Raw genomic sequence first — 24,023 nt, 5'->3', positions numbered from 1 at the left:
TAATGTAGCTCTACAACAAGCCTTCATACCACAGCACAGAATACTGCTCCAAAAAAGAATGCAATATCATTCAATTATTCGCTCAACCATACATATTACCGATTTAGAATTCTTACTGTAGAGATTGCAACCATCCCAAAATAATAACCGACACTAACATCAGTTAATTCTCCAATCATGGGCACAGGACTACTCAGATTTTACTGAGAACAGTTATAGTTGGACACACCATTATCAAATGTGTTTTACCTCCTAACTACACCACTATTGGCAAAGGTGGTCATAATGATAAAGCAACAAATGACAAATGAGCAAACAGTTTAATTAACGAACAAATGATTTATGACTCACAATAGAATCTGTGAAAGACTGACTAACACAGGAACGGTTTCACCAGCTTAATAGTGAAAATTCTGTCAGGCAGCTTTGGAATCAACAGAAACCATCAGCATCATGAGACAGCTATCGGCAGTACGAACTGCTAATACCATTGCCAACCCGACCACAACAAATAGGGCAGCAACAGTCAGCTACAGTCATTGGTTAGTTCTTCAAATTATTCACCATCACTCATTTCACAAAAAAGATGCATCTGCTACCATCGCACAGCTACAGTTTCATGGAGCAGCGTGCTACAACAAATATATCTCACTACATTAAGTAGCAGATATTATAAAGGTGAATATTAAATAAGTTACCAGTAAAATACCCTTAAAAAGTAACAATGAACATGTTACCATTGTCAACTTCATTATAGTTCGAACTAAAACACCAGCAAATTATAGTTCATATTTAGTTCTCACGATTTATGTTTAGTATCTGCATCTGAATCAACAAATGAATGATCCAACTCCTACAGGGGCTTCAGCTACATGTCAAAAAATGTGCAACTTGTGTCCGTCACAGCAATGAGAATCCCTTTCAGGACAACTTTGTTCCGATTAAGAACAAACACGGCAAATCAAAGATAAGAATTCTGAGGAAAAATAAGCAAGTAACCAAAAAGCTTACCAATAATCAGACCATTCAGGAAAAAACCAAGTCTACTTAGTGTCTGTCAAACCAGCACGGCAAAAAACAATCATACTCCTAAAACCAGCATACTCTTGCAACCGGGTACAACTCACGACCACTCATCATCAATGACTAGAAACAGCATCAACAGCAACAATGTCAACATGCACCAATCAGGCCCATCACTTTTCCCGATCACAACTATAAAACCCAGTAAGTTGTTCATCATAAATTAACTGAGTTTAAACTAGACCACAACCATATTCCTTTCTGAAAAGTGAGAAGTGAAAATAGAGAAAGAGAAATGAACATGCAGCAAGTAGTAAAAAGAAACTACAATAACAAGATCCCTCATAGACTGAAGTACTAACCTATCAACTACATGTTCCAACAGTTATTAAATAAGCAAGTAGAAAAAAACATCATGTCCAAATATGGAAACACTTAAACACCAAGGAGGTTTGACCCTACCAAACAGCACATAGATCATAAAATCCTTCAATGACTGATAAGATCATTAACATTGACCAGAAGATTCAACATTTTCACAACAGCTACAGCTGCACTGCTCATGCTCAAGGTGTCTCCAGAATTTTCATGCAAGAGAGCTTACGCCTGCAAAAGAGGGTAGATATTAGGTGTCACAGAGGGTAGAGGAAACTATCTAAGATTGCAAAAACAACTATTCACTGCAAAACTTGAACCAAACATTACTTACATCACCATTTGAATTCCGAGGGGATGGGCTTCGCGAAGCATCAGGGCGACCACGTGGTGAGACACTGCGAGGTGAGGGAGATCGTCCATCACGGCTACGATTATCAGGACTTTCACCTCTAGGACTTCTTGGGGATGCACTCCTTTCAGGAGACATACTCCTGCGGGGTGAAGGACTCCTTCGAGGACTAGGACTATGTGCAGGGGAGCGGCTGAAAGGTACCAACAATGAAAATGTCAAAAAAAAAAAAAAAAACACACTTCATGGTGACAAAATAACAGCAAAGAGAGATAAAGAATCAATGTAAGAGAACCTATCCACCGATCGGCTCCGGCTTCTACTACGACGATCATCATCATCATCATCATAGCGCCCCCTCCCTCGACTCTTGTAATCAGGGCTGGCACTGCGGCTTCTGCTTCGACGACGATAATCTCTGTCCCTCCCACGGTACCGGTCACGTTCATACTTATCATAACTTCTGCTACGACTTCTCCTACGGTAATCCCTGTCTCTGTAATCATCACGGTACCTGCAAACAAATGGTCTTTGATCAATACAAATTTCTAGCAATGGCACTAGATGCGAATAACTAAACACCATAGGATGTTCTAAATAAATTTTAATTATCACAAGAAAATTTTAAAGATTAAATATATAAGATGCTCGAACACATCATCAAAATAATTGTTTACACCAGCTAATAATCAATTACAATGTCAGCAGTGGTAGCTGGAAAGAAGAAAATTTCAAAGGATTTATTTGAGCCTAACAAAGCTAATATGAAATCTGATGCAAGTGCTACACTGCACACATGTTAAAATTTATGCGATACAAGATTTTCTGTACAAGAAGAGTCAATGCACTTAAATCATAAAAGTGAATAAAACATCTCATTCCAGTGCAGAATCAGAATCAGAGAAAATGAGATAAGCCTTGCATGGATTCAAGTCTACCAGCAAAGAGACAAAACAAGCTTTCAGATATATGAAAACTAAAAAGCAGAACACACCTTCTCCTTGGGCTGCGGCTCCTTGACCTATGCCTTGTTCTTGGCATTGATTCAATAATCCTTCCTTTGTGACTGTAAATCAAATAAACCAAACTTGTCAACTACCGAGGCATAACAATCATCATATGCAAGAACAAGCAACAAAATTTATAAACTTTAGGTTATGCAATTTCTTTAAAACATAAAGAACCGATGACTAATGGATTAGAGAACCCAAATAAAATATTGAATTTTTTAAGGAACATGGAAAAAGATAACATACATGCGCTCCGCATTGGGGCCATATTTTGCAAATTGGACAGTTATTTCCCGACCATCAACCATTCTTCCTGAACAACAAAATTCAAATGATGAAAACTACAAAATTATATTATCTTTTGACGAATCAAATAAGAATCAGAAACACCAACCCTACCGTCAAGCCTTTCGACGGCCTTCTGAGCCTCATCGGCATACTTGTAACGCACAAAGGCAAAACCCCTGGACTCGCCAGTCCTTCATCAATATAATAATTAATCTAGTTAGTTAATTAATTAAAATTTAAATAAAGAATTGAAATTGACGGGGAATAAGTAGTACCTTCGATCTTTGGGGATGAAGATGTCAACGACCTTGCCATACTTGTCAAAGAGAGGAAAGAGGTCGTCGGCGGTTGTGCCTTTAACGAACATCGAAACACGAAAAACGCAGATAAAATTGAGTGTTAGGTTAAAAGATTAGGGAAGAAGCATAAAAAAGGGAAGGGAAAGGGAAAGAGGTTGAGCTTACGGAAAGTGATGTTAAGTACGAGGAGGGAGTAGGTGTCGGAGATGTCCGGAGGTCCTGACCTTCCAAAGTGAGACATGGTGGTCGCAACGTTGTTACAGAGAGAGCGAGGAGAGTGACGAGTGTGAGAGCGGAGGAGCAAAGAGAGTGGATTAGGGTTTGGATTTGTTGGTTTTGTGGTGCGAGTAATCTCTGTATTTGTGTAATTTTGTGGGTGGACTACAGAACCTTCTTGAAACTCTCAAATAGTTAAAATAAAATTACACTAATAATAAAATATTAAATATTTTGTAAATTATTATTTTTTTACCAAAAATAAAGAGACTCGAATTCGCAATTTCTAAATGAATATAAAAGGATTATGCTATTTAAGTTATAACTTATTGAGAAATATTTTATAAATTAACTTCAATATATTTGTGCATATTTATATTATCATTTCACATATTTAATATTTTAATATATTTTTAGTTTTCATGATTGAATAGTAGTAACTAAATTTTTATTATTGAATGCATATAGTGGATATGAATGTTCAAAATTAGTAATTTTAAACATATTTTAAATCCACTTTGTTTTAACAATTAAAAAGAATTTTATAATCTTTTTCTATTCTTCTTTGCTAATAAACTGTATAGCTAAGAGTATAATTAAATAATTATAGAAATTAAAGAATGTATAGCAGATGAAAATTAAATTAATATTAATAAATTATCAAAATTAAATTCAAATCAACGTTAATTAAATCTTTTGGCGGGGTTCACTATGCCTTGCCTTTTCGTTTTTCTTTTCTTTTCTTTTCTTTTCTTGGGTACATATATAAAAAATCTTTGTGGATATTAGCATAGTCTACCCAATTTTAATACTTAAAAAAGTTTTGTTAAGTACATTTATCCATAATTAAAAATAGCTTTTCTAAACAATTTATAATAACATTTAAGCTATAAGAAAATTTATATTATTAATTTTGTAAAAAGTGCCTAACCATGCTAATTGATTAGAAGCAGAAAAAAGAAGGCGTGGCACTTTCTACTTTCTAGCCTTTGTGCAATGTTACACAGGAAAATCCATAAAGCATCAATGAAATTTGATTCATTAGCACGTGAAAACTGAAAACTCATGCATATGAAGATGATGGACACAGCCGTGGAGACTGTGGAGTATAGTATTTGTAGCAGCTGAATTGAACACAACGACGCTGACACGGTTTGTTACTTGGTTCTAATTTTTCACGCTAAACGACATCTGCATCACGTGTCGTTTCCAATTTTGCATCGCATCACCACCACCACCACCACCACCATCGCCATCAATATGCTCGTGATCTCCACCTTCCTCTTCTTCTCCTTCTAATCAAATTCAGCTCAATTTCCTCTCCAATTCCTAAATCTCTATGCCAAACCCTAAAATTCCTAATTCGTTTTCTTATTCCCGTCATTTCTGAACCTTTAATTTGAGCTCTTCTTCTGCGCGGAGGCGATGGCTGAGTACGGGGATCCAGAGAGGGGTTCGTCGATGGATTCCACGGAATCGAGGTGGGTTTTCCAGGAAGACGAGGACGATGCCTCCGAGATTGATGAGTTCGAGGCCGATTTGCGGCACCACCATTCTGTTCTGGATTCTGAGGACGAGGATAATGGCGAGCAGAGGCTCGTTCGAACTGGCCCGCGAATCGATTCCTTCGATGTTGAAGCTCTTGAGGTCCCTGGTGTTCAGAGAAACGAATTTGAGGTGACTTCTCGAGTTTTAAATTTATTATCAGTGTTTTCCCTTCAAATATTATATTTTTTGCTTGCTTTGAGTGGATATTGGAGTTGTTTGATTTCTGCTGTAACGACATGCCTTGTTTCAGGATGTCAACATGGGAAAGAGAATCATATTGGCTTTTCAAACTCTTGGTGTTGTATTTGGTGATGTTGGAACGAGTCCATTATATACCTTCAGTGTTATGTTCAGGAAGGCCCCTATTAATGACAATGAGGACATTATTGGGGCATTGTCACTTGTATTGTATACTCTACTATTGATTCCTTTGGTGAAGTATGTACTGGTTGTTCTGTGGGCCAACGATGATGGTGAAGGTATGTTATTGTTTTGAAGATTTTCCTTCACTGTTCTTTTTCTGTTCTCTCTCTCTTTCTCATTAGTTCTCTGGACCAAATGTATGATTGTCTTGAAACCATTGCAGGTGGCACATTTGCCTTGTACTCTTTGATTTGTCGTAATGCTAAGGTGAGTCTACTTCCCAATCAGTTGCCATCAGATGCCCGGATATCAGGATTTAGGCTGAAGGTGCCTTCCCCTGAGCTTGAAAGGTCATTAAAATTCAAGGAAAGGCTAGAGTCTTCAGTGACTCTCAAGAAGATTCTGCTTCTATTAGTGCTTGCTGGTACTTCTATGGTGATAGCTAATGGGGTTGTAACACCGGCAATGTCAGGTTTATTAACTACTGTTTTGTTGTGTATTTTGTACATTATTTGGAGATGCTTTGATCAGAAGGCATTTGGACTGACATCTATATCATGCTTGTAATGATATCTTGCTGTTTCTGTTCAAGGCCAAATATCGTTTTTCAAATTTCAATAACCACTTTTAGTTCTTAATATTAATTTATGTCCATAACTTCCTGCAGTTCTATCATCTGTTAATGGTTTGCGAGTCGGCGTAGATGCAATTGAGCAAGGTATTGAGAGTTAACCAATTGATGAATTCTTTGCCCGCATACTAACAACTAATAAGCTGATTCCTACTCCTATATAATGGTTATTTTAATAGTTGAATTGGTCACTTATTCTTTTTCCTTGATTATGCAGATGAAGTAGTGATGATTTCTGTTACTTGCCTCATCATCTTGTTCAGTGTGCAGAAGTATGGAACAAGTAAAATGGGGCTTGCTGTAGGACCTGCTTTGTTCATATGGTTTTGCTCTCTTGCGGGCATTGGGATATACAATCTAGTCACATATGACACTAGTGTCTTGAGGGCCTTTAATCCTATTCACATCTATTATTTCTTCGCAAGGAATTCAACCAAAGCATGGTATTCACTAGGGGGCTGTATTTTGTGTGCAACTGGTAAGCACTTATATGCAAGATCCTTGGTATAGTAGATGCAATATTGTGTTCTGTGCTGTACTTCTAATTTTGCTATACTCTCTCTCTCTCTCTCTCTCTCTCTCTCTCTCTCTCTCTCTCTCTCTCTCTCTCTCTCTCTCTCTCTCATATAGTAGTTTAATTTTGATGCACGGACTGTGTAAAATGTTTTACACGGTTGTTCGATCACATCCATTCTTTAGGATGACTATTCACACGTTCAGTGTAAAAGATAGTTATTTTCGCGACGTGACGTTATGTGATTGGATGCGCGTGTAAAACTGGTTTCCACAAATAGTGCATCAAAATTAAGCAATTGCTTATGCACGTGTAAAACTAGTTTACACTGATATTTGCTGGAGAACAAGTTGGACAAAGATTACTCAAATGTGATATGTCTTTTAGTGACACTTTCTTCCTTTGCTTTGCAAGAGGCATGCAATTTAATCAACCATGGATATAAGTGGTGTCATGTCAAAATCACACATATACACAAACAATTTGATATATTGATATGCAAACTATGCAATTTAAACTTAACCATCTCTTACATGTCTATCTCTTATGCTATAGGTTAATACTTTTTACTGGATCATTTACAGGTTCTGAGGCCATGTTTGCAGATCTTTGTTATTTCTCTGTTCGATCAGTTCAGGTAACAAATCATGTGAAAGTTAATACTATCATAGCCTCTATTTTCATTTCTTTTACTCCCTTTATCTTCCTTTTCACTAACAAATGGATGAATTCATGAAATTTTTTGTTTGCAGCTTACGTTTGTCTTTCTTGTTTTGCCGTGTTTACTATTGGGTTATTTGGGTCAAGCAGCATATCTTATGGAAAACCATGCTGATGCTGGTCAAGCCTTTTTTTCTTCTGTTCCAAGTAAGTGCCAGGTTCTGTTCTACTGTTCATCATTATCTGGCTATCTGCTGTCACAAGTCTTTACAGTTTAAAATCTTTATGTGTAGGAGGTGCATTCTGGCCAACTTTCCTCATTGCTCTTGTTGCTGCACTAATTGCTAGCCGGGCTATGACGACAGCCACATTTTCATGTATAAAGCAGTCAACTGCACTTGGTTGTTTTCCTCGTCTAAAAATAGTTCATACTTCTCGGAAATTTATGGGCCAGATCTATATCCCTGTCATAAACTGGTTTCTATTGGTTGTTTCCCTGGTGTTTGTCTGCTCTATATCCAACATTGATGAGATTGGAAATGCATATGGTAATTATTTTTTTTTTCAGTTTCTTTATTTTAATCTTTCAAGGTATTTTATCAAATTTATTTGTTGTGGATATGCATATCACCTGTCGAACTGTAAATAGTTTCACATGTTCAATGGGATATCAACTATTTAAATATATCCTCAACTATTGTTAAAAAATAATAATAGCAGTGGTTGAATTATGTTTAAAAGGATCTAATTCGCATCAAGAAACCTGTGTGCACTGATTGCATTGAATACTATCATTGCACAGTTCTTTCGAAACTCTGTATGCTCACAATTATTACATTCCATACATATAAAATATAAAGATATATGTTTGGTTCCATCTGCAAGCTTTTAAAAAGTGTCAATCGTCATGTGATTTGAAATGGATGCAATCAAACCTTCCTTTTTCTGGATATTTAAAAGTTCAGAGGGAGGGTAGGTTGTTTCATTCCAAGGTCAGGATATGCTGTGAGATTCTGCAGGGCCTTATAATGGTACTTACAGATTAAGTACAAAGTAGATGTGCAGTACGCGCAATTAAACCTGTGGCCTATTCATTAATAAATTTGATCCGACCATTCAACACTCACTCATGGATTAAACATTATTTTGACCTGCTGGCTTAGATAGGAGGAGGAAGTTGATTCTTGTGTTTTCAGCGCTGAACTTATCTCTTTATTATGAATATGAAATATATAGTCTTGAGCTTGTAAATTTTATCTTTTTCAGGCATTGCTGAGCTGGGGGTGATGATGATGACCACTATTTTAGTAACCCTTGTTATGGTCCTTATATGGCAGACACACATCATCATAGTGCTAAGTTTTGTGGTAGTCTTCTTGGGATTGGAGTTGGCTTTCTTTTCCTCAGTTTTGTGTAGTATACCGGATGGAAGTTGGATTATACTGGTCTTAGGCATAATAAATTTTTTTATAATGTTCGTATGGAATTATGGAAGCAAACTTAAATATGAAACTGAAGTCAAGCAGAAGCTGTCAATGGATTTAATGCGAGAATTGGGCTCCAATCTGGGGACAATACGAGCTCCTGGGATTGGGTTACTTTATAATGAGTTGGTCAAAGGAATTCCAGGAATTTTTGGACATTTTCTAACCACACTTCCTGCAATACACTCCATGATCATATTTGTGAGTATCAAGTATGTTCCAGTTTCTATGGTACCTCAAAGTGAAAGGTTCCTGTTCAGGCGAGTCTGCCAGAAAAGCTATCATATATTTCGTTGTATTGCCAGGTAATGATCTCAAATTTTCTTAGGAACATGTGTGATGTGTAACTATATGAGATCACTGGGGCTAACTTAATATCCATGTAAGTGGTCTAGTTTTGGGGAAGTCTAATAGATTGTGAAAAGAAAATGTTACATGATCATCTGTCAAAACATTAATTCCATGACATAATATAGAAAAAATTATATTAGGGATTCTTGGGAAAAAAATTACTATTGTGAAATCTTTATTAGTGTTTAGACGTTAAATCAACTAATAATAACTTAAACTATTTTGACAGTTATGTTTGAGCAGTTATTTGTTTGTGAATTGAACGTATATTTTATGTTTTACGTGAGCACACTGTGAAATTCTAATGATACATACTGATCCTGGCAATTATAATGTCGTTTTACTTGGCTGGAGAGCAATAACTCTCTTGGTTGGAAAGGAAGTAAGAAGAAAAGAAATGTAATCCTAATTCCAATTGAACAACCTTTTTTTCTGTCCAAATCAAGGTTTTATTTGGGGGATTCTTTTCCAATTCCGTATTGTCTCTACACATCTAATCAAGAGAAAAGTTTGAATCTCCCCATTTTCTCTGATCCTCTCTGATATATGCCAACAGGTATGGCTACAAAGATGTTCGCAAAGAAAATCACCAGACTTTTGAGCAGCTATTGATGGAGAGCCTAGAGAAGTTTATACGTCGAGAAGCTCAAGAGAGGTCACTTGAGAGTGATGGGGATGATGATAGTGATTCAGAAGATGACTATTCTGCTTCTAGGGTCCTCATAGCTCCCAATGGGAGTGTTTACTCACTCGGCGTTCCCCTTCTGGCTGAATTTAATGATACAAACATTCCCACTTTTGAAGCAAGCACATCAGAGGAGGTGGCTTCAGCATCTTCAAATAATCCCCCAGTGCTTGACGCAGAGCAGAGTCTTGAAAGAGAGTTATCTTTTATACGCAAGGCTAAAGAATCTGGAGTTGTTTATCTTGTTGGTCATGGGGATATACGGGCTAGGAAAGACTCCTGGTTCTTAAAGAAGCTAGTTATTAACTATTTTTATGCCTTTTTGAGAAAGAACTGCAGGAGGGGTATCGCAAACTTAAGTGTACCCCATTCAAATCTGATGCAGGTTGGCATGACTTACATGGTTTGAACACATTTTTTGCACCCGAATAAAACAAATGCAAGTTAATTTGGAAAACAGAAAGGTAGCAGTGAGTGGGTCTTGGAGGGGTCTCATTTGAAACTGCACAGTTCGAATGGTTTGCTCGGATACGTGGTTTCCAAACTTACTGAATATCTTTCCAGTTCATCATTCGGAAATTTTTTATGTTCCTTATGGTTGTCAATTGCTACGTGGGTATACAGAATTGGAACAGGCTGGGAACAGAAAGAAACTGATATTTGTAACATTTTTAAGGAAAGGGAGAGGGGAAAAATATATATACATATACATTGCTGTGTAGAAATGCGGGTGTGGAATTCCAGTTCAGTTTTACAAAACGCCGAGTTTGTACAGTGGTATCTGATCGGATCTTATAGGCTATTCTTACATGTTTTTCTTTTGGTAAAAATTCAGGTGTGGTCTACTTCATGTGAAATTGACAGTTAAAAGTCGTTAAATAATTTAACCGATTTGACTAAATTTTTATCTAACAATTTTTAGTTATCAACTTTACGGAAAGTTGACTACACCTAAATTTTCACCTTTCTTTTATTATTATTAAGGTTATTCCTACATCTTTACTAAGATAACGTTAGAAAACTTGATATGATTATTGCAAACTTGAGCATTTAGGATTCTAAAAGGTTGATATTTTCCTCAATGATCGATGGTTACGTTGTTTAGAAGTATGTTCTTTCTTTGGACAATATAGTATGTTCTTTATTTGGACAATAGGTTCATTATGCACTATTAAATTTTATTTTTATTTAACTGCAGATAGAAAAAGACAAAGAGAAGAGCGAGCAATATTTAAGAAATTGGACATTGTATTCTGTTAAGTTGATTTTTTCAAAATAATTAAAGGTGAAAACTTTTATTAATTATTAAGAACTGTTAAATTACAATTTAGTGAAACAGTTTTTAACTATTAACTTTACATAAAAATAACTATATGTAAATTTTTATCATAATTAAATTGGTTTATAATTTTTAAATTGGTCAAATTATTCTCTTGGTTTAATCATTTAAGTGACGATACAAACTGAATTTACATTATCATCCATATGTATAAATTAAATCCAATATTAAATAAAAAAAATTGTTGAGGTGCAATATGAAGATATTTTTCTCACAGAATATGAAATGTAATATTTACAAATACAAAAAAGGCATTATACGAATGAATTTCATGAGATTGCAAGGTATCCCGATGCAAGAACATTGGAAGGATAAGTTATTTTGACACAAACGACGCTGCCACAAGCTTAGCTACTGGCGGGAAGGAATAAAAGACAGAATAGAGTTAATAGAAAGTTATATTGTCTTTCCAAGAATATATTAGGATTCTGTGAAGTGAGAGTGGTTGTAAAGTGAAGGAATGACAAATTAATTACCTTTAAATCAGTTCGGTGAAATCCATGCACAATAAAAGCAATTGATCGATTCTTCACTTTATTATTTATAACTACTCTCGTTGTAGAGGATCCAATTCAGAGAGTAGGGATAGCATGGCCCATATTAAAATTCCTCATCCTTATAACGGTAGCCTAAGGATGATGCCTCACCTAATATCCCCATGCAAAGCCGGCATTATGCAGTAATCCTGATGACATGGGAAACGTCAAGATAATATAAACAGGATGGAAGACCCAAAATGGTTATGGAATTTATTTTATTTAGTTCAAATAAAAAATTGTTTTCATATCCTCCAATTATACATTATATAAATTAGGGTGGTGTCCCCACCATTGTGATGGCAAAGATCAAAGGTTAGAATTTATGAGGCATATACCTAGCATGCTCTACTTAACCTGACATCAGGATGGGGAACCTCGTTTCTATGCTATTAGGAGGAGCCTCCTAACATCTAATACCGGTATTTCAGTTTCTGGTTTTGGTTTTCCAGGTCAGAATCTGCATAGATTTTGGTCTTCGGCAACATGCCATGTATTTGTTTCTGCTTTGCAGAAAATCTGAATCTTAAAAGTAACGAGTTGGTCATTACACCGATGGAACTCAACCCCATGAGAGCCCCAGCAATTGATGGAGTCAGCATGGTTCCATTTATAGGGAATAACACTCCAGCAGCAATTGGAATCCCTACCTGTATAAAGATAGACATATAATTATAACACACCATTTGAATAGCACATTTCCAGAGATTAAAAAATCAATAGAAGCGTTGGAACAACAAATGAAGAATAATCAGTCCCAAACTGGGTTGAATATAATACAAAATGAACTAAAACTTAACTAGTAGTTACAAAGTAAGTTATAACTTATAAGTATCCCGGTGGCAGTGGAATAAACACACAATATAAGTTATCTTTGTTTTGTTCAAGTTATATTAACTTCAAGACACACCAAATAATAATAATAATGATGAAAAATGTGTCAACGAGGTATAGTTCAAATGGCATAGTCTTCCTATCCTCACCTAGAGGTCTCGGGTTCGAATCTCACTCCTAACTTTGTAAAAAAAATAAAAATAAAATAATGATGATAAATGCCCGTAAATAAAAGATAAATAAATAAATAAGAAACAGTGTTGATCAAATATTTGACACAAGAAATAACAACCACCATCAAAATCATGGCAACATTGGCAAAACAATTATGAAAAAGAAAGAAACAAAATTAGTTTTAGCATTTCCCAACATAGCAGCCTTCTTTTTGTACTTACTTGGTCCTATCCTTTCTTCCCCCTCTCCCTCGTGCAAATCTTGTTATTTATCTTGTCATAACATGACTCAAAATGTCAAGTTTAAAGATGATACGTGTTTATATAGTTATTTTAGTGGGTGCATAAAAAATTAAAAAATAAAATAAAATAAAAGAAGGTGCAATGGACAGTGGCAGGCTGGTAACAGAGATGCGAGACATCGACCAGTGGTTTCATGACAATACTCTTCCTAGAGGTAGAATCGGTGCTCAAAATTTTACTGGTCAGTTGAACATTACTTAAATTAGATCCGACACTTATTGTATTCTGCGTTTTAACTTTTAATACGAAGAGTAGCATGAAATAAGCTGTTAGAACTTAGAACATATTGATGTGGAGCTCAAATTCCAACCTGAAAAAAATTCAACTCACAGCCGTTCACCTTCCTCTAATTTCCTTTATGTAGAATCAGAATAAATTCTCCCTCCTCAACACTCTCGAATATACAAATTTTCCCACTAACAAATCACATGGGCCCTCTCTCTATCACTATCTAAATACACCAAAATAATAATAATAATAATAATATATAAATAAATAAAATTTAAGACAAACACTGCAGCAACCTGTTTTAAATGCAGATCAATTTCTATATTGGACGGGAGAACTTACAATGTTGTATATGAAGGCCCACCAAAGATTTTGTTTTACAGTATTCATGGTTAGCCTGCTGAGCTCCAAAGCATCAACTAACTGCATAGAGCATAGTCATAACAGATTAGATACCTTGAATACATTTCATCAAGATTCAAGAAGTATTTGAGGCTGAGATAATTGAAGTAAATTCATTTTTAAACTTAAGACATGTCCTACATATTGTAAGGTGAAGACAACTTTGGACAATGCAGAAAAGTTTTAAGAAGATTAGAATAAATAAAAGATCCTAAAAAAGAAAAATACCTGTGAGAGCTGGTTGCGCATCAATACAATAGAAGACACCTCACTAGCAGCTCCAACACCTCCACCTAATGCGATACCAATATGTGAAGAGGCCAGGGCAGCTGCATCATTAATTCCATCACCAACCATAGCTACAATCTTCTGATCTTTCTGTAGTTCATTTATGAACTTCTTTTTCCCATCTGGTTTCACTCCAGATAGAACCTGCAATTGGCACAAATTTTCCAAGTACTAACAATCATTAACTAACCAAAAAAAGGGGGGAATTGTGTACAAGAAGAATTTGGACCAAAGACGTACACAGACATCTATGCTAAAGCTGAAATAGCCAGCAAAAAGATTACATATGGACAAGGTGGGAATCAATTGCTGCAAGTCTAAAACAGCAGCAGTTACACACACACGCTGCACACCCTTACATATACCACAAGGTGGGAATCAATTGCTGTAAGTAAACAGCAGTCAAACACACACACAGCATGTTTAGGCTTGGGGTCATGAACATCGTCAAAGTTTGTAGCTCCACACTTTATACAGTGTAAATGTAGAAGTTTCTGAGTAATAAAGCAATAGATGACTCAATTCAGCTATGTCAAGGTATGCAACCTTTTACCTTCTCTTTAGAGATTCCAACAAGGGATGCAACATGCTCAGCTGCATTCCTTTTGTCTCCAGACAGCATGTATACTCCAATACCTTGCTTAGACAATTGATCAACAACGTGTTTTGCATCTTCCCTTATCTCATCTTCAAAATAAATAAGGCCAGCTAGAGTATCATTTACTCCAACATAGACAACAGATTGATTTTTAAAATCCTCCAATTCTTGATGTATCTTGCTGCTAACCCCATGCCTATATAAAGGAAATATATGCTGACGTAAGAACTTTATAAAGAAAAAGGCAAGAAAAAGTTCTACAACTAAACAAAATTTATAGTATATACATTTTTTTTAAGAAATAAAAAAGAACAAAGCTACCATCCAGTATCTTAGTAACATGGATGAATCTAAAGCAAGCATAATCAGCAATATGCTGCATTCATTTGAAAAAAAAAATGGAAAAAAATTCCTTTAAATAAATTAAATTTAAAAAAAAAAAAAAAATTTGAGGTGCATCCTATCCTGTATATTTTCAGAGAATGATAAAAATAAAATACTCCAGTACCTGGTGATCCAATCCAATGTCCCAACAGAGACCTTTTTGTTATCAACAGTTGCTACTGCACCAGAACCAGGTTCTTCAAGGAATGTTCCATCTGCAACCTGCAAATTTGTAGTAAGGCATACATACACTAACAGGTGTGTCCTCATGAAACTAACCTTTATGACAATATATTTAACATGAATTACAGATTTCAGCCATTCACAAATTACCACCAAAAGGTTCTATTTTACAAAAGTACATTAGTCAGTGAGTCTTACAGCCAATAAACATTGCCTATTAATAAGTCAATCTCATATAGATGGCATATACTGACAGTAAAAGGGGGCACAAAACAAAGTTAAGTACCCAGTCGTTTCTCCTCTACAAGAGAATAGCAACTCAATAGCAATTAGCCAACTGTTATTAGAGGCAGATTAGCTCATGGAATGCCAAAAATCCACCAGTATTATAAACTATGATATCATTCCCTTTCTGATACATACACACTCAGACGCATAGATAAACCAGGTAATATAGTAAAGAGCATGGTCGGCAAATATAACAATGTTATTATCTTTTTATTTTAATTTTCAAATAATTTTGTTTATTTATTTCCACTATTTAAGCAAAATACATTTTATTAATATGATAAACTAATCAATAATTTAAAAAAATAAATAAATAAATAAAAGATACTATAACAATTAAAGCTAATGATATGATATTTAATACTACACCAAAAAGATGTATTAGAATATATTCAATTTATCAGCTCATGTAAAGCAAAAGCGTCATGTGATTTGTATGAGCAAGAAGAGACCAAAGAACAGTGGGTGATATGATGAGAGAAAAGAAGTAAAGTTCGTAACAGAATAAAGCAGTGAGAACACTTGATGTCAGGATGGGGAAGTTGAATAGAGAAAGAAGAACCTTAGCGTTAGTACAATTAACTTTCTGAGCAGCATCCACAATAGCTTTCCCAACTGGATGTACTGAATTCGATTCTACCGCAGCTGCTAACCTCAAAACTTCGACATCAGACCATGTATTCTCTTCTGCTTGGCTGAATTAAAAAATGAACTTTATACCACATTGAGTTGGATAACTTCAACAGAAGAATTCATACAGTATATACATATTTTTTACATATCTAGATTTATGTTTCACAAAATGCCACTAGATTTCTTTTGGAGACTCTTTTTAACCAAAAAAGAGAGAAAAGGTGAGCACAACGATGGGTTATTCTGACATTCTTAATGTAAATTAGAACTATTATTTGATTGCATGAATATACATAGCAAAACGCATGTTTTTTAGTCAGAGTAAAAAGGATATCATCTTGTATTAATGAAGAATTCAAACAAAGTCGATGTCATTTTAATCTTCCCATATAAGTTGATTGTGATTAATGGGTGGATGTATCTTGTACAGTAGTACCTTGAATTTGCATTTTGTTCACATGAAGGAGCAATAACCTTTGTCACAACAGGTCGACCAACTGTAAGGGTTCCTGTTTTGTCAAATACAACTGTATCTACCATGGCAAACTTCTCTAGAATGTTTCCACCACGCAACAGCAAACCTCTTGTAGCCCCCAAAGAAGTTCCAACCTGTTAAATACACATACAATGCCATAATCTTAGATTAAACAGTCTTTATGGATGTGATTGTTATGAAGAAATTACCAGCACAGCAGTAGGTGTGGCTAATCCGAGTGCACATGGACAAGCAATAACCTGCATCAATAGACAAGTATTAATACCAGGAATAGCTATAAGATCCTTCATCTAGACAGTAACTGAAAACTAAAATATTTAGCAGGCTATTTTCTCTCTCCTATTTTTCATCTCAAAAGGAAAATTATAGTACTTTACCTTCCATAGCTATTCAACAACAATAAATGAATCATTTAGTTGGACTAACAAAACCTAAGTATGTGTGCCTCTTAAATAGTAAAAGGGTCTCTCATGAAAGCAAAAGAGCTATCTTTCTTTTCTTTTCTTTTCTTTTTTTTTGTCTTAAGCTATTGCAGTTTTAAATACCTTAACTTTAAATGCTCTCAAACAAACTGATGACGTAGCATTCAAAATAAAATACAAGAGGGAAGATGCATAGCCCAAAGAACCATAAATCAGGAACCATGTAGCTAAAGATGTTACACGCAGATAAAAAGGGAATGAGTTAAATTGATTTGAATAATGAATTGTTAAAGAAACTCTACACCTTCTGAAAATGCCAAAATATAGATTCTATGTTTCTGACACACTACTAAACATCTTATATAAAATCGTGTGAAGCTTGAAGCATAGCCAAAAAGATTTAACGCTATATGTGTAAATATATAGTGTTGTGCCTTGTCAAAAGAACAGTTCATCTAAATGGCCAACCCATTATGTGAGAGCACCAAAACAGATTTTATAATATTAATTTGCTAGCTTTGTATAGAGATGTAGACAAGATTTTCAAGCTTCCTTGTTTCTCAAAATGCATCGTGGGATATTTTAACGTCCATAAACATTTGAAGCATACCAGAACACTGCAAGCAAGCTGCAGAGCCAATGAAACTGCACTTCCTTGGTATAAAGCAGTAGGTAAAACATGTTTGCCAAATAGACTCCAAAATGTAAAAGTGGTGAAAGAGACTGCCATCACCCCATAAGTGAAGTGTCCAGCCACCTGGATACAAAAAATGCTAATACTTAATTTTAGTGACGAGGATAAGGCATAAGATATTAAAGAAAAAGGATAATACAGCCACAAAGAACAAAAGGATGAGAAATCCTACTTGAAAAAAGAAGGGGGGGAAGACAATATAAAAAAGAAGAAAACATAACTGAAGCTAACCACCCAATACAGAAGCATGAAGTTTGCAAGACTAGACATTTGTAGATAGAAACAAACTTGCTCAAAATAATTGAGATTTAATTAAGAAACCTTATCAGCCAATCTCTGTACTGGAGCTTCCCTGCTTTGTGCCTCTTCAACGAGACGTACAATGTCCCCCATAGCAGTCTCACCGCCTGGTCTCCTTACTTCCATTGTGAGAGTTCCATTAAGATTTATACTTCCAGCTGCAACATCACTCTACAGATATAAAATCCATCAACCAAAGTTACTTTAAGTCTTATACCGCCCAGTACTGCCAGTTCCACAACTGTGAAAGTCTCAATCATATATCAACAAAAAATGAAGTGTGTCCATCATTAACAAAGATAGACATAAAACATGATCATCAATTACCAACTGGTCTTCATGTTTTATTTATAAATGCAAACAATGCCTTGAAGAATTTCAAACCATGACCATAGCATGCACCATTACTTAAAGAAACCAACACATTGCGTCCAACGACAACTAAATTTCATATTATACGAATATGTCAGGATAGAATGGTACCCCTGGTAATTTTGTTACTGGAAGTGGCTCACCGGTGAAACTTGACTCATCTACAGTGCTTCTACCAGATCTGACAATTCCATCTGCTGGGATACGATCCTAGAGAATAAAAATGAATGTTAAAAGGAATATCAAAGCACATATTTATGCATGTCACTTCCCAAAATATAGACAGGGTGTTCAAACTTAAAATCATTATAAGAAAATGTCTTGCAATACATAGAGCACCATGGTTCAGGAACAAAGCAATGTGGTAAGAATCCCCCTTTCCCGTACTTGTGGACACTAACAATATAAGTATTATCATTCTTCCTTTATCTTTCATATCTCATTAGATAACTTTTACCATCCAAAGACATGCTGATAGAAGTCATCCTTTCTTTTTTTTTATAAAAAAAAACAAAGATTAAAGTTTCTCTGTTTGAAGGAGCTCCAGGTTTATCTCCAATAAATTGTAGATTTTGATATTACTTACTCCAGGCAACACAATAATTTGGTCTCCCACAGAAAGACTGTCAGAAGGAACTTCAACAATTGAGTCAACTTCTGTTTTCCCATTATTAACAAGAAGGCGGGCTTTTGATGGTAGTAAACTAAGAAGTCCTGTCATATCACTTGTTGCTTTAATTTTTGCTCTCTGCTCAAGATTCCTTCCTAACAAGACAAATGCAATCAGCATAATTGGTTCCTCAAAGAAAGCTTTCCAACCCTGCATTAGAAAATAATATAGTTAAGACTTAAGATATATAAACTTAAATCGATTGCCAGCACATGTATATATGTATAATTTGAGGAAACAAATATACTTTTTGGCTTTGGATTAATATGCCAAATGAAAACAGACAAGAAGCATCACACCAACAGTGAGCATGTCGCTTAAGAGACACACCCCATTCTTAGTCTTTATCCAAAACCAAAAAGAAAAATAAAATTATAACCAGCACCATAAAGTAAATGAGACAGAGAATACAGATTAAACATGCATTGTTATAGGTAAAGGTAAACAGGGTGTACATAAATCAGTCCGAACCAATGAATCGGATCCTACATTGGCGGGTTTGATTTATAGAAAAATATCACACTAAACCAAACCACCCGAATTGATATAGCATATTAATTACTTTACCTAGTTTCTATTTTTAGAATCTGGATAACAAATGCTGCTATCTTATAGTCTTCTTTATATATAATGATAAATAAATGAAGATGACTATAGTGCAATTTTTAGTTGAAAACTCGTCTTATCAAGCATCAATTAGCCATAACTTTAGAAGTCATAAGTAAATGACAAAAAATAAGACACTCCGCAAAATATGGGATTTTAGTTTTCCATTTTCTTTAACTTTTACAAGTGTAACTGAGCAACAAAACATAGCTAGAGAATAAATGAAATGAAAATTCCAGGTTGGTGCTAAACTTCAAATGAACATTTTACCAATTTTGGTAGCAGCGTAGCAAATGAACTGACTGTAAATGATGACAAGGCCCCAAGACCAACTAAGGTGTTCATGTTTGGTGCCCCTTTAAGAAGGCTTTTTAGTCCATCTAAGATAAGCTGGCGACCAGGACCAAGCAATGTAAACAAAGACAGTGACACATGAAATCCAACAGAATGAAATGCATGAATCCACGGTGCCCTAGCTGCAAAGAAATGAGAGAGATGGCCAACAAGACAAACAGCACAAAGAGCCCAAGAAACAGCTAGCTCGCGACCTTAGAACAGCACAAGAAAAAAAAGGAAGCACAATGATGATTAGTATCAAGATTAGAAAGCAGATAAATCCTCCGAGAACCATTCAGATATATCAGAAGTAGGCTGTTATCGCTACACTTGGTTTATAGAAAAGACTCAATGAGATTCTTACCACTTTGTCTTAATTGTTTGCGCTTTTCCTCCATCTTTCTTTCAAAAATTTGGATGAAATTGTCTCTTCCCGAATCTGCACTTAAGAAAGAGCAGGATAGTCAAGCAACCATACCAATGGAGAAAGCTGATATGATTTTAATTTAGAAATTATCACTCAAAAAAGTAACTTGTAGTAGCAATTTAGAGGGGTTTACGCCAGGTTTCCATCATAGGTGAGCACAATACAGTCATTCTTCCCAGTTATTTGCTAAATTAGTTTGCATATTGTTCCTAGTAGGAGGTAACAAGCATGCATAAGGGGAATGCAGCCAAAAGATAAAAAGGACTATCCTCTGTCCCTCAAGTAAAAGAAAGTAGAAATAACTCAGCACTGTTACACCATCGCACATGATAAAGAGAAATATGAGGGGTATGAAAAACAAATTATGATTTTAAAAGTACAACAATACAGCTACAACCATGATAGACATATCAAAAGTTCATTTATATCCTACAATGGGCAAAGATAAAATAGAGCGGCGGTAAGCAATAATTGTTTACACAGCTACATAAGCCCATGTATCACTCATAGTCTCATACAAAATAGAGTCCTCAAAATTCTTGATAACTAAAGGGTTGCTACTTTCAGAGTCAACATCAGCAAATCCGTCATCATGCAGGGCTGCCAGAAGAGTGTCACGGAACTCCAACACCCTCAAGAATCCATGGAGACTCACCTACTGAAGGGAGGAATTACAACATCAATAATGGTTTTTAAACTATCCTATAGATCTAAGAATGGTCGATATAAGATTTGGAAATAGTTTAGCCATATAAAAAGGTATTGTTTTGAACTCAGAACCTCATGAATTAAGAACATACCATTGACTCCAGACAACCACTCTTTAGCATTTATATGATGAAATAATTCCTTCAGTTGCTATCGTCCTTACCTGCCACTTAACCCACCAAGCTTCATGTGAATCAAATTGAATTCTATGACATATGTTAACATCTAATCTCATTTACACTAATAATTGCTAAGTGGATAACCAGTTTTCAAAGGCATCCAATATCATCTTAGGTCTATTGGGCAATTTGAATTCACCACTATGTACTTCTTTTGATAGAAAAATCACTTGCGAAAATATTATCCTCACACACTATTCAATAATTCCCAACCAAAATCTTGGGTTCAACGTTGGTCTACCAATAATCAAGCAATGGCTATAACAATTCTGAAGGTAATACAAAGCTGAGTTTACACTTTTTACAGATTGATCTGCACAATACTGTCCCTAAATATTCTAATTATTTCTTCAATAACTGAGAGATAACAGACGCACAAAGGACATTACTAAGATGGGACAAACTAGGTATCATTCATAATAAAAGGGTGGAAAAAGAAAGAATAACCACAGGGGGAGCGAAAAGAAACAGGCATTAATATATTAAAAGGAATAAACTCCATGTTGAGTCAGCAACTACTAGGATCGAACTCTCTCAACTAAGATGTTGGGTTTGGCTCCTGATCCTGATCCTTCATAGGAATTGTCTCACTGAGGCTTGTGGTATCCATTGACACCTCTTCCTAAATTTTTTCCCATCCCAGAAACACAAACAAAGAGACATTATACTGATAATGTTGAAAACATACCTCGAAGGCTGGAGCTATATCCACAGTTAGTCAAATGCTCTGCAAGTGCCTCCCCTAAATGCTTCTGCCAATTTGGTGCTTTTTTCGCTTCAGATACAGGCCAAACTATTGCTGTCTCTGTAGTTAGATTCACACTAGCAGATGACACTTGGGGCTGTGCATTAACATAAGAAATAAAGAACCACAATTCAGATTACTGATCCTTTATTTAAGAAAACGAATTAAAAAAAAATCTAAATGGCCATGCATTTAAAGAAGAAAAATATAATTTCTTATCTACCTTACTTGTCATTTCCTTGAATTTTCTGTCCTTTTATGATTTTTTATCAGAACTAAAAATTACAGAAGATAGCGTCACAGATTCTCAATGCTACCTTAAGAACATCAACAGACTTAGCTATTTATAATTGGATCACAGTGTAAGGAAGTTCAATTTCACAATGTGGGTATATAAATTCAATGCTTACAAATATAATCTCAAATATTGCACACACATGAACATCAAATGCCAATCAACTATTCACGTACAAGAGCACATTCAACATCAAAGTTAGTCAACATTTGCAAACACTAATCAATTTACACATATAGAATAATGGAAGCACCTAAACCAAATCAAAATCAATATTGCAACGAACTTACACGACTTTCCAGAATCCTCTTTACAGTCGCAGCACATCCACCGCACGTCATTCCCTATCAAACGCACACAAAGAGAACGTAAAAGAAAGCTTAGTTAGAAATGCCAAAGAAAATAAAACGGAAGAAGAGAACCAAACCAAACTTCACTCAAACAAGTTTTTCATACCGAAACATCGAGAATGATCACATCAGGCGAAAGCGCCGAAACCTCCTGAGCTGCGTCTCCAACTAACTTCACGCTACCGTCTCCAGACTCGCCGCCGCCGCCTCCTCCTCCTCCTTCGCCGCCAGTTCCGGCTCCGCCGAAGCCTCCGCCGCCGGCTTCAGAAGCGAAGGAAGCGACGGAGCTTGAAACGCACCGTAAACGGCACGGAGGTCGCGGCGGAAGCAGCACGCGGAAGGCACTGAGCGACGGCGAGAAACTGAAAACCGCGGGTGAGCTCGGAATGTGGCGGGAGGCGTAGGAATTGACTGCGCATTTGAGGCTGCGGCGGAGAAGAGGAAGGCGATGAGGAGCCGTGGCGGCGAAGTGGCGGTGGAGAGCCTTGAAGAGTGCCATCTGCGCCGGTGTAGTGACGGAGATTGCAGAATCCATTGGATTCTGCTGAAGAGTTGAAGAAGAACAAGAGGAGACTGTTTCAATGTGGAAGCAATCTTCTGGTCCAGTTGAGCGAAGTTATAGCTCTGCGCGTGTTACTGTCTACTATTTCTTTTATTTATTTACTTTTATTTTTATCTTCTTCACTTCTTCACTTCTTCTACCTATCACTGCGTTGCTAATTAAATTTGGTATGCGTGCACGGTATATTGGTATTAGAATCCACTCCTGTTTACACGTTTTTCTTGTGGTGGGCGACACTCTTGTAATAATTGAGAAATATTTATGATAATATATATATATATATATTTTTTTTTTCTGAACTTTATTTTATTTATTTATGCATGTATTAAATATTTTTTTTTCAAAATATTTCATCCGTTACGTTTGAAAATTAAAAGTATTTAAGGAGCGAATAAAATATGTGTACAATGTGTATAATAGAGGTTTAGGGATGTCCGATTCAGTATTAGAGATATAACATTAATGTTATCTTTTTCTATCAGCTTAAACTTTTGGAATGAGTGATTTCATGATATGGTTTCATAGTCCATTATACACATTGTATAAATATTTCATTGGTTCTCTAACAGAATTCTTTAATAATAAATTAATAATAGTCATTAACTTAAATTTCTTTTTAATAACATTATAAAACATTCAGCAATATAGTGCCCGTCACGTGACCCCTTGTTTTTCACAATTCCTTCTTTTCTCTCTCCACTCTTCAGTCTTCACCTAACCCTTTTGTCGGTTTGTCACATTCTCTTTGAAGTGCTGTTATTAACTTAATGTTTTTTCTGGTTCAGCACTAATCCCTTTCGTCCCCCTTTTTCCCTCTTTTCTCCTTCATCGACACGGTAGCAGAAATGGAAACAAAAGCTTCGTACAATGTAA

The 24,023-nt window shown here is 35.7% G+C and overlaps 3 protein-coding genes across 30 annotated transcripts; 1 reads left to right on the top strand and 2 right to left on the bottom strand.

The window, feature by feature from the left end:
• Positions 1–44: 44 nt before the first annotated feature.
• LOC112734435 (uncharacterized) lies at positions 45–3,750 on the bottom strand. Of its 23 annotated transcripts, none has more exons than XR_011877977.1 (11): positions 3,513–3,750; positions 3,324–3,402; positions 3,160–3,239; positions 3,007–3,073; positions 2,745–2,816; positions 2,046–2,264; positions 1,733–1,943; positions 1,486–1,629; positions 1,012–1,215; positions 738–930; positions 45–651 (listed from the first exon to the last, which is right to left on the bottom strand). XR_011877977.1 is itself a non-coding variant. In XM_025783747.3 (8 exons), exons 1-8 carry the CDS (start codon positions 3,586–3,588, stop codon positions 1,624–1,626), a joined length of 810 nt encoding a protein of 269 aa, XP_025639532.1. In that variant the 5' UTR covers positions 3,589–3,750; the 3' UTR covers positions 1,306–1,623. The 23 variants fall into 23 exon arrangements, 1 of the variants encoding a protein (XP_025639532.1); XR_011877978.1 differs by having other exon boundaries at positions 45–632; XR_011877979.1 differs by having other exon boundaries at positions 804–930.
• Positions 3,751–4,355: 605 nt separating this feature from the next.
• Positions 4,356–10,558, top strand: LOC112734432 (potassium transporter 7). Its single transcript, XM_025783743.3, has 10 exons — positions 4,356–5,240; positions 5,362–5,590; positions 5,698–5,946; positions 6,142–6,192; positions 6,323–6,583; positions 7,204–7,256; positions 7,372–7,486; positions 7,573–7,827; positions 8,546–9,068; positions 9,671–10,558. The coding sequence occupies exons 1-10, from the start codon at positions 4,989–4,991 to the stop codon at positions 10,206–10,208; spliced, it is 2,526 nt and encodes an 841-aa protein (XP_025639528.1). The 5' UTR covers positions 4,356–4,988; the 3' UTR covers positions 10,209–10,558.
• Positions 10,559–11,285: 727 nt separating this feature from the next.
• LOC112734431 (copper-transporting ATPase PAA1, chloroplastic) lies at positions 11,286–23,332 on the bottom strand. Of its 6 annotated transcripts, none has more exons than XR_003168362.3 (19): positions 22,695–23,310; positions 22,529–22,582; positions 21,887–22,040; positions 20,249–20,323; positions 19,819–20,096; positions 18,859–19,092; positions 18,384–18,482; positions 17,922–18,071; positions 17,517–17,663; positions 16,673–16,723; positions 16,425–16,597; positions 15,918–16,050; positions 15,009–15,106; positions 14,456–14,696; positions 13,843–14,046; positions 13,555–13,635; positions 12,013–12,324; positions 11,615–11,823; positions 11,286–11,492 (listed from the first exon to the last, which is right to left on the bottom strand). XR_003168362.3 is itself a non-coding variant. In XM_025783741.3 (17 exons), the coding sequence occupies exons 1-17, from the start codon at positions 23,121–23,123 to the stop codon at positions 12,088–12,090; spliced, it is 2,838 nt and encodes a 945-aa protein (XP_025639526.1). In that variant the 5' UTR covers positions 23,124–23,332; the 3' UTR covers positions 11,876–12,087. The 6 variants fall into 6 exon arrangements, 1 of the variants encoding a protein (XP_025639526.1); XR_003168363.3 differs by having other exon boundaries at positions 11,286–11,489; XR_011880441.1 differs by having other exon boundaries at positions 12,032–12,324.
• Between the last annotated feature and the right edge of the window lie 691 nt (positions 23,333–24,023).

This window comes from Arachis hypogaea, chromosome 3 (assembly GCF_003086295.3).
Source record: "Arachis hypogaea cultivar Tifrunner chromosome 3, arahy.Tifrunner.gnm2.J5K5, whole genome shotgun sequence".
Lineage (NCBI taxonomy): Eukaryota > Viridiplantae > Streptophyta > Magnoliopsida > Fabales > Fabaceae > Arachis > Arachis hypogaea.
Note: the sequence above shows the minus strand (reverse complement) of the source record. Positions and strands in the feature narration are given on the sequence as shown.

Excerpts from the sequence above, each read along its gene's own strand:
- LOC112734435 (XM_025783747.3), bottom strand. The coding sequence starts at position 3,588 with ATGTCTCACTTTGGAAGGTCAGGACCTCCGGACATCTCCGACACCTAC. Across the intron at positions 3,240-3,323 it reads TTCATCCCCAAAGATCGAAG|GACTGGCGAGTCCAGGGGTT; the intron begins GTACTACTTATT and ends ATATTGATGAAG. Across the intron at positions 2,265-2,744 it reads AGCCGCAGCCCAAGGAGAAG|GTACCGTGATGATTACAGAG; the intron begins GTGTGTTCTGCT and ends ATTTGTTTGCAG.
- LOC112734432 (XM_025783743.3), top strand. The coding sequence starts at position 4,989 with ATGGCTGAGTACGGGGATCCAGAGAGGGGTTCGTCGATGGATTCCACG. Across the intron at positions 6,193-6,322 it reads CGTAGATGCAATTGAGCAAG|ATGAAGTAGTGATGATTTCT; the intron begins GTATTGAGAGTT and ends TTGATTATGCAG. Across the intron at positions 6,584-7,203 it reads CTGTATTTTGTGTGCAACTG|GTTCTGAGGCCATGTTTGCA; the intron begins GTAAGCACTTAT and ends GATCATTTACAG.
- LOC112734431 (XM_025783741.3), bottom strand. The coding sequence starts at position 23,123 with ATGGATTCTGCAATCTCCGTCACTACACCGGCGCAGATGGCACTCTTC. Across the intron at positions 19,093-19,818 it reads CTACGCTGCTACCAAAATTG|GGTTGGAAAGCTTTCTTTGA; the intron begins GTAAAATGTTCA and ends TTTCTAATGCAG. Across the intron at positions 16,598-16,672 it reads CCACACCTACTGCTGTGCTG|GTTGGAACTTCTTTGGGGGC; the intron begins GTAATTTCTTCA and ends TGTATTTAACAG.